Here is a 9,662-nt window from a genome sequence, read left to right on the forward strand (position 1 = left end):
CCTCATTTTTCTTATCTGTAAAATAGAAATAGCACCTACTTCAAAGGGCTGTTGCAGGGTGAAATGAAGTGGTATATGTAAAGGGTCTGATGCAGTGGACGGCACACAGTTTGCATTTAATAAATGGTACCTCTTATGGTTCCTGCCTTTCAGTATGGTTTCTTTAAGATCTAACCAAATAGTAGTTGAACCCTAGGCAGAAAAATTTGGCTGTACTGAAATGACTTGGAGAGCCCAACAGCAGAGGTCATTTTATATTCTTGGAGTAAAACAAAGAAAATAAGATAAGAGCCTGATGGTTTTCTTTTCTTTCCTTCTTTTTTTTTTTTTTTTTGCAGATTTCCTCATACCTTGTTAGGATCCAACTTGGTTTTGTCCACAGGAGCAGAGTCTTTTATCACTTCCACAAATTCTGCACCAAAACATTGACCATAAAATCCCTGGGCAAGAGAAATTAATAGGTTATAAAGGTTATTTTAATATAATACAACTCTATGTCTCTCAGAAGTAGAATAAGGTTGGAACAAGAGTAAGGGAGAATTTGCTCATTGATTACTAAAAGTATCTCTGATCTAATGAGGCAAGTTCAGCATTTCCTGAGACAAAAATAAAAACATAAGGAAATCCAGCATCACAAACAATACATGCTTCCCTACAGTATGTATGCTTCACCTCTATTTCAACCAGTGTCATCACATTTCCTGAAGCAACGCCAGGGGTATGACACTATTTACTTCTTGCCGTTTGTACCCTAGGAACTTAGAGGTCACCAGGCTTTCTGTAATGCAACAAACCGCAGTACACACGAAGACAAAATATATACTTCTAGTCCTAAACTGGGGAAATATATTAAGAAACCAAGTATTTCGGGATCAATTGCTAGTTCTCCTCATGAGCTCAATGACTTTGGGCAAGTCACCCACCACTCTGGGCCATGCCTTCTTTGAGTCAAGTAAAGATTAAAGTCCCTTGTAGTATTTGGCATAGATAGACGGTATAAGAAGAAATTTGGCAACAAAAGTGTTTTAGGCAGCTATAAAAAGGCATAAACTCAAAGCAATAGCAAGAAAGTGTAAGGCGTGAATCTCTGGTTAAATGTGGTCAGCAGCTCAGGAGTCCCAGTTACTCATCCTGAGAGTTTCGTTTTGGGGGCACTCCTTGACATTCCTCTTCAGTTCTTAGTGTTTGGAGCTTTCAATGTCTACTTTTTTTCCCCTCACTTTCTCTATGTTGCTTCCCTTTTTCTCCAGCCTTTCTTCCAGGAACATGCTGCTCTCTTCTGCTACATTATAGATCAAACGTAAACAGCAGATGGGACTTGCCAGCCCGGGGGGCTGGGACACTGACTCTAATTATTCAAAGAGGGGTGCTCCTTAGATAAGCAGGAAGAGCTTGCTGGGCCACAGCCCAGGGCATGGCTACTGTGAAAATCCCTGTGTCAGAAGCTGGATGTATTGTCCAGTGGCAACAAAGGGATAGCCACAGCATTTTCTAGGAGTAATTTAGTAATTTGGCCAGATTACTTCAAAGTCAAGGTAACAATCTTCAAGTTGAAAAACTATTTCTAAAACTTGAAAAAGTTTATAAAAGAAAGCACACAACATTGATTGAATTTGGGATGCCCATGAAAATAAATATTCCCAATATAAATTCAAAAACTTTGACAAGCATACACAGAATCTTAAGAGAAAACTATCCAAACCCTGCTTTACCTCATGATATCACCTAATACCTTCATATTATATACACAATGTGGAAAAAATTATATATGGATCAATGATGAATCCATGACCCTTTGTGTGTGTGTGTGTGTGTGTGTGTGTGTGTGTGTGTGTGGTTTTTTTGGGTTTTTTTTTGTTTGTTTTTTTTTGCAACAACCCATTCTAACTTAAGAATACTTAAGTTATACAATGTCAAGCACACATTCAGTTTTCTTACCTCTAGTCTATGAGAGATCTCAGGTAGCTTGGTAATTGCAGGCTCTTTGTAAACAAATTGTTGCTCATCCAAATCCCCAAATTTGGATCCATAGAAACCAACTCGGAAGTAGGTTCCAAACATTCTCTTATGTCCCTGATGAGCAAAATAAGGAAATCTCTCTTTAGTTATGTAATTCAGGGGGATCCATTGTGTTGCAAAGGACAGGAGTCTTTTATTGTTGTGTTATAAAGCATTTTGTCCCTATGGCAAATGTAAACAGAAATCACTCCCTTAAAAAACTTTTATGTTTATGAAATAAACTTTGGAAATAATAACAAAAGAAATCCCATGAAAGATTTCTAGACCTTCTTTAAGTAAGTTTAAAAGATTCTCATATTTCCTGGTTGTGAAGTAATTCAAGCTGCCTTCTCTCACAGTCTGAATTCTGGTCCTCTTGTCTATTCGCAGCCCTTTTCCAGTTGGTGGGTGAGAGCTACAGTAATAAGGTGCTCAAAGTAAATCACTCCCCAGAGAGGAAGGAGGGCTAAGCATCTCTGGGACAGGGTCACCTGCTGCCAGGTAATAGGACCTGTTGGCCAGGATCCCCGGTACCTTGGTAATGATGCTGTCAAAGGCCTTTTGCAGCTTGTCATGAGTGGAGGTCAGCTTCCGGAAGTCTCGATGCGCTTCCAGGATGGGGATGACCAGCTTGTAGACTTCGTTAACTGTCTCGTACAATCCTCCCTAGGAAAGAGAAGAAAATCAAAGATAACTTTAGAAAAGCAACCAGATTTCAGTATGCACTAGAAAATGGGTTTATAACTGACACCACAATATTTAAGAGAGCAGGAGTGACGTCTGAGCACCTTTGGGATAGCTGTAGCAGTCACACTGAACTAGACACATGTTAAATGGTCTTATAGGGTGATGTTAAGTGGGGAAAAGGGTTTTCACAGAGAAAAAAAACAAGACCAGAGATTGGCAGCAGAGAGTAAGAGCACTTCTGAAAGTTGGCTTTAGCATATTTAAACATCATCAGGAGTCCCCTGTTGCCAGATGCTCAATGTATGCCTGAAAGAATTTCAGGTAAAATAGGAGTACATTGGACTTTTTTCTGAATCCTGAGAAGAAAGTGGGAGAAAAAGGGAAGATAGATAAAACAATAATTAAAATACATAGAGGTTGTAGGGTGGAAACTTGCAATTGAAAAGTAGAAAGGAAAGAACAATATAAGGATGAAAATAAAATTGGACTAGCTAAATATAGTGAAGTATTAAATATTTATTTGGTTTAAGATTTGAGGGAGGAGAGATATTATTCAAATGAAAATGGACAAGAGACCCCCCTGCCCTGAATCTCAATGACTTAAAATATACATATATTTTCTCTAATTAGGAGTGTGTAGACCCAGATTAGGTTGATGAGGGACGTCTCAGTGGTTTCTTTGAGTTGGTCCCAGTCTGTGACGATCCTGAGGATGACTCAGTTGTTAAGAAGGAAGATGTTGCTTATTTATCCCTTCCCTCTCCTCCCAGTGGCTCCACCCCAACATTGTTCTGTACGAGAGGGAAGACAAGGGAGTGAGAACATGCCTCATAATTTATTGTGTAACCCCAAGCAAGCCTTTTCACCTCCCCATGGCTTAGTTTCCACCCCCATTAAAAGGAAATAGTATTGCAATACTGCTGCCTGGCCAATGAACATGCAGTAAAAACCAGACTATTACAGTGATGAAAGGCCTTCTCACCTCCCTTGAGAGCTGATGCAATTTGCATCCATCAAAGTTCTCCTGGCCATCCCCTGCCATGCATATGCCTGCATGTATCGTAATGCGGTGGGACTGGCTTGACCATTAAGACTGGCGTTCATAGCATTGAGAGTTCAGCCTGAATGCAGAGGTCAGGCCCCAGGACCCACTGTGTGGACTCACCGTGCTGAAGAGCTCTGCGGCCTGCTCCAGGAGGCCCACCAGGCCGCTCTCGGTGAAGTACCGGCCTGAGCACACACCATCCTCATCGGGTGAGAGAGTGTCGTCAGAGACCGCAGACTCCTCCAGCACGTTGGAAGAAATATTCTGCAAGGGATCACAGTATGAGCCCTGAGGACAGGGGAACTGAACGAATAAAAGGCACCACGGGAACCTAAAGGCGTAGGGATGAGGAAGCCAAGCTCAAAGACCCACAGTGAGTCTCTGATTGTACAGGCCTGTAAATCCAATGGGAAGAGACTCTGGCTGCCATGCAGGACACGTTGACCAAGTGGTCTGCAAAACTCACACATTATTTTTCTTTTTAACTATTAGGAGATATATAAAAGATACTTACCTCAATGTAATAACAGTTGAGTTACTTTAGTGGAATGACCTTAAGGGACATCCAATGGGGGTCATGGTTTTTGAAAGGCAAAGGCCAGCTGACTAGACTCCTTGTTTTGCCAGCTGAGTGAACCTCTAACTTTTGGGGGTGTTTTCCTGAAGAATGTTGCTACTACTGACTTGACTTTTAGGTTAATATTCATAATATTATATGACAATAGCAAATGAGAATGTCTTCCTTATGGAAATTTTCATGGTGATGTATCATTATTCTTTTTTTTCCCCCAAACATTTTGTTCCTTTCAACATTGTTTTTCTTTACATTAACTATAGAGTTTAAAGTCTCTAGCAGAAAATGCAGCGATCAGGCTGGGGCTAGAGTGAATGGCTGAGAAACCCAGGGCACAAAATCTAGGGAGGCACTCGCTCTCAGAGCTGTGTAAGTGCTGACTGTGCTTGACCCTGAGAGTGAGTGCTTTCTTAAATTCTGTGCCGTACATGCCTCATTTGCCTCACTCCAGCTCCAGCCTTGGCAGTGACTCTCATACTCTTGACAGATCAACAGTTGTTTTCTTCAACCTATCTCACAGCTGTGGAAGAAATGTATATGGAGCATAGAAGAAATGGGAAACCTTTCTAGCTTAAGAAATTGCAAGCAGACAGGACACATGCCACTCCTTCCTATTCCCGTACTCATGACAGGCATAACTAATCAATTATAGCATTCTTTCCCCTGAAGCTTGGATATAGTCTCAAAATTCTTCTCAATGTAGTACTCTAGTTAACTACTATCAATGGACCAGAGTTGTCTTTTGAAGTAAAATCTGTCTGCCTACCAGCTTGGCTAGCAAGATCAAATGAATCAACCTTAGCAATCAAGGAAAAGAGAGTTGTCACAGTCCTATGTTTTCATATACAATATTGTAATGCAGTTTTATGAATATAGGACCTTTTGTGGCCAGTCCTTCTCCCAAATCTGGTCTTTCTATTATGTTTCTGAACTGGAGATAACAAAAGGCTCAAGAGATTCTGCTGAAAGAATCTGATTCCAAAAAACAAGTGCTATTAGAATTGAATGTAATTTTCTATATGTAGAGGAACAGAATCGAAGTTATGTAGCCTTATTAGCTGTAGTCAGAGGAAAAGATTCTGGGCAGATTTTCCTCGCTCCAGAATTAGGAGGTAAAAGTAACAGCAGCATCTGAGAATGTATCCATATCTACATTTGTGGAAGAAATATTGTACTCTGGGGCGTAAAATTTCAATGACCGCATTTCCTTGGAATTCAGTGGCCTCAAAGTTATTTTCTTTGCACAGATTTATTTATCTCCAGTTTGTAATTCTTTTCCAAAAATTCAATTTTATTGGAGCAGAGCAAGGTTGAAAACTAAAGGACATAGCATTTAAGAAATCAACAATGGACATCTATTGTTAATGCTGCCAGAATTCCTTCATCTTTCTATAAAGTAAAGCCTCCTGGGGAACCACCCCTAACTCCAGGTGTGGACTTTGACTCTGGTCTAGCCAATTCCATTTCTCTGGCCATTACGATTGGTTCAGGCATGAGCGCATTACCCCATCAGAGCCAATAAGACACACTGAGACTTTCTCAGCAACTGCTAGAAATGAGGCATCTCTCTATTCTCCTGGACTTGAACCTGGGATGATGTAAGCCTATATGTTCCTCAGTGAGTATGGGAAGCTGTGAAGGATGAAGCCAACATAACAGAGAGCAAAGACAGAAAGTGGTGATGACTCTGAGGTCTGATGATATTATTTGAGCCCTTAAGTCTAGTTTGGCAGGTGATATTCCAGGCTCACCTCCCACAAGTAAGCTGATAAAGCCATTTTTACCTTCAGCCACTCAGGATTAGGTGCTCTGTCCCTTGCAAGCATGTATTTTCACATGGATTTGGTATGCCTCATTTGAGAGAAAACATAATTGGCTCATAAACATCAACATAATTTGGCTTCTCTTCTGTAGCCGAGAACCCCAAACACACTATGTTTTGTATATCATAAAGACATAACAACACTTCATGGTTCCTTCTGCTTTCCCCTTCCCCTTCCTTATCCTTCTGAGTTTTCCTTGACCTCCAGGCTAGGTCACATTATAAATACTCACAGCATCTTGTGCCTTTGTATTATAGCATTTATCATAATTGCAATTGAATAAGTGAAATAGTTATATGAATTTGCTAATCCTGGCTAGACTGTAAAGTTCATGAAGAGAGATTAGGTACTTAATCATTATCGTCTAAAAGAATGAATGAATAGATAAAGATCTATGAAAAATATAGAGCTATATTCTATACCCTCATGTAGGGACAATGTGGAGTTTTTCTGTTGATTCTAGAATAACTATTCTATCTCATCTTGGCATGACTCATCGAATCAATTGAATTCTAGGTGAAATTAGAATAGTAAGGCTTACTAAACACGAAAGACAATAATAAAATGTCATTAATTATTTCAGTGATAAATATCAAATAAAATATAATAACTGGAGAAAAGGCATAAAAGAATAATAAGAAATAGTTCTGTAATGAAACAAGAAAAGAGGACTATACAATTCAACATTAAATGACAAACTAAAAGATTTTCTGGGAATTGAAAGACTAGCCCTTCTTATAACATTTATCCTTGATAATATCAAATGGTCTAAATAAATTTGATGAAAGAAGCAGATACATCTAATATTATTTTGATAACTTTCTTTACTTTTATATGATTCCAAACCAATGTGATATTTTTATGCTTTTTGGATAAGAATTTAATTTTTGGCTTTTATAACAAATATTTCTGAGTTGAAAATAAAATTTATTTGCTGAAAATGAAAAAATAGAATAGATATTTTTGTTATTGAAAACTGTAAGAAAAGAAGAGTTAATAATATGAGGCAATACCCAACTTGGCAGGTAAACAATATTATAGGAAATCAGAAGCTCCTGGCTGCACCAGCAACAGTTTCAGTGACTTATTTTCTAAGCCTATGCAAGTTACTTTGAATTATTTTCTCTTTTTGGTTCACATAGCATCACAACATTGTGTTGGAATAAAATAATGAGAACAAAGCTTTTTATAAAATCAGTCATGATTTAAAAAAATTCAAACAAAAATAATACAAGCGCTTATAAATGACTGTGAGTCCGGTTTGAAAAGGACTCAATTACTGTATTATATTGTTCATAGATTCAGGGTTGATTGGTCGTTCCTACAGATTATGTCTCTTTAAAAAAAGTACTCATAATATTTTTATTTTTTTAAGGGCTGTATTACTCTATTTAGTAAAAACAGTCCAAGTGGCCACTGAGCATCCTAGCCTAAACCAATATTCAGGCCTGGCAAACGATTTCTCTTAGCTAACCATGTGTAATATTCAGCTTATCCTAAGAAAGTATTTGTTCAGCCCCCTTTTTTCCTTCCCAGGCTAATTTGATTCTTTCTTGATCTTTGGATTACAGAGTGGGATACTACAGATTCGGGGAGTGTAATAAAGCAATGAGCTATGAGGGAAATCATTTCTCCAATGTTTAGAAAATCTTCTCATGGTGGTCAATATACTGTGCCAACTACAGAGAAAGTCTTTGAGAAAGAATTTAAATAACCTTAGAAAAGCTGCTCTCTCAGTTTCTTTACCTGTGGAATGGGAGTAATAATACCTCCCCTATCTGCCTGCTTCACTGATAGATGTGGAGGTCAAATAAAATCACAGCTGTGAAAGTACTTGGGAATGTCTAAAGTGCCTACTGACCCTACATTTATTGTGAACAATAATTAAGAAAAAAACAAACAAGATAAAGCAATCAGAAGAGGCAAACGTAGTACACTGAAGTAGGCTTTTCAACACTGACACTATTGACATTTGGGGCCAGGTAATTCTTTGTGGTGGGAGCTATCCTATGCACTGTAGAATGTTTAGCAGCATCCCTGGCTTATATACCTATTAGATTCCAGTAGCACCCATCCTCCCATCCCCAGTTGCAACAACCAAAAATGTCTCCACGCATTGTCGAATGCCCTCTGGACTGAGTGGTAAAATTGCCCACAGTTGAGAACTACTGCTCTAAAAGAAAAGTTGAATTTGCCCCACACCTGAAAGCTGACACTGCCCACGGGCAGGTAGCTGCGGTCCTCCAGCATGCTCAGATATTCAGCTACTAAGGCAGCTGCGTGCACTAGGCACATGGCAGCCTCTGTGTAGCACTTCTTCTTGGTGTGTTTCTCTGCCATGTTCTGGAGCCAGGTCAGCCGCAGATCAGGAGATGTCTGGTAACTCTTGGCAATTCTGAGGACAGAATAAGAAAGTTTCAAAGACAACTGGTAAATGACAGTGTTTTTCTTCTGTGTATGGCCACTTTTTCTTCTAAGAATTTTTTTTCCCTAAGAGTTTTACCTACACATTCAGAATGTGAGAGAAAAGGTCAATATTTATCAGTCCAGCTGTTTTCATTCCATGTCTGATATGTTCTGGACCTCAAGAAACAGCATTTAATTAAAACTTTATGGGAAAATAAAGACTTGATAAAATGATATCTGTTTTAATGGATCTCTCACAATTTTCTTCCTTTACTTTCTTTAAAAATGACAGAAGACAAAAGTACTACCCTTCCTATTTCATCATAGCAGAACAATTTTGCCCCTGTAAGTAGTTTCTCCTGAACAAGGATTATTAAGGCAAAGTTTTAAACTAGAGTAAAATATGAGTTTTAAATAAAACTGCACATGTATATCTGAATATGATTATAAAAAACTATATATGGTGCTGGGAAAACTGGAAAGCCACCTGCAAAAGAATGAAACTAGACTGTTGTCTATCTCCACACACCAAAATTAACTCAAAATGGGTTAAGGACCTGAATATAAGACCCAAATCAATAAAATGCATAGAAGAAAACATAGGAACTAAACTCAAGGACCTTGGACTTAAAGAGGATTTTATGAATTTGACCTCAAAAACAAGGGAAGTAAAAGCTAAAATAAGTGAATGGGACTACATCAAACTAAAAAGCTTCTGCTCAGCAAAAGAAATCGTCAACAAGGTAAAGAGAGAACCATCCAAATGGGAAAATATATCTGCAAGCAACATCTTCGATAAGGGCCTAATATCCAAAATATACAAAGAACTCATACAACTCAATAACAACAACAACAACTAAAACACAAGTGATCCAATCAAGAAATGGGCAGAGGACTTGAACAGAAACTTCTCCCTAGAGGACATACAAATGGCCAACAAATATTTGAAAAGATGCTCAACATCTCTAGCTATGAGGGAAATGCAAATCAAAACCACAATGAGAGACTATTTATCTCACACCTGTTAGAATAGCTATGATCAACAAGACAAGTAATAACAAATGTTGGAGAGGATGCGGAGAAAAAGGAACCCTCATACACTGCTGGTGGGACTGTAAATTGGTACAGC

General features: G+C 38.6%; 1 protein-coding gene across 1 annotated transcript in view; it reads right to left on the reverse strand.

Moving 5' to 3' along the window:
* DOCK8 (dedicator of cytokinesis 8) overlaps positions 1 to 9,662 on the reverse strand; it is a 201,736-nt gene that overhangs the window by 22,158 nt on the left and 169,916 nt on the right. The window contains 5 exon segments of the mRNA XM_025051397.1: positions 351 to 440; positions 1,939 to 2,073; positions 2,533 to 2,664; positions 3,851 to 3,994; positions 8,330 to 8,522. Coding sequence (XP_024907165.1) covers positions 351 to 440; positions 1,939 to 2,073; positions 2,533 to 2,664; positions 3,851 to 3,994; positions 8,330 to 8,522 — 694 coding nt within the window.

Source organism: Pteropus alecto, unplaced genomic scaffold, assembly GCF_000325575.1.
Source record: "Pteropus alecto unplaced genomic scaffold, ASM32557v1 scaffold95, whole genome shotgun sequence".
Taxonomy (NCBI): Eukaryota; Metazoa; Chordata; class Mammalia; order Chiroptera; family Pteropodidae; genus Pteropus; species Pteropus alecto.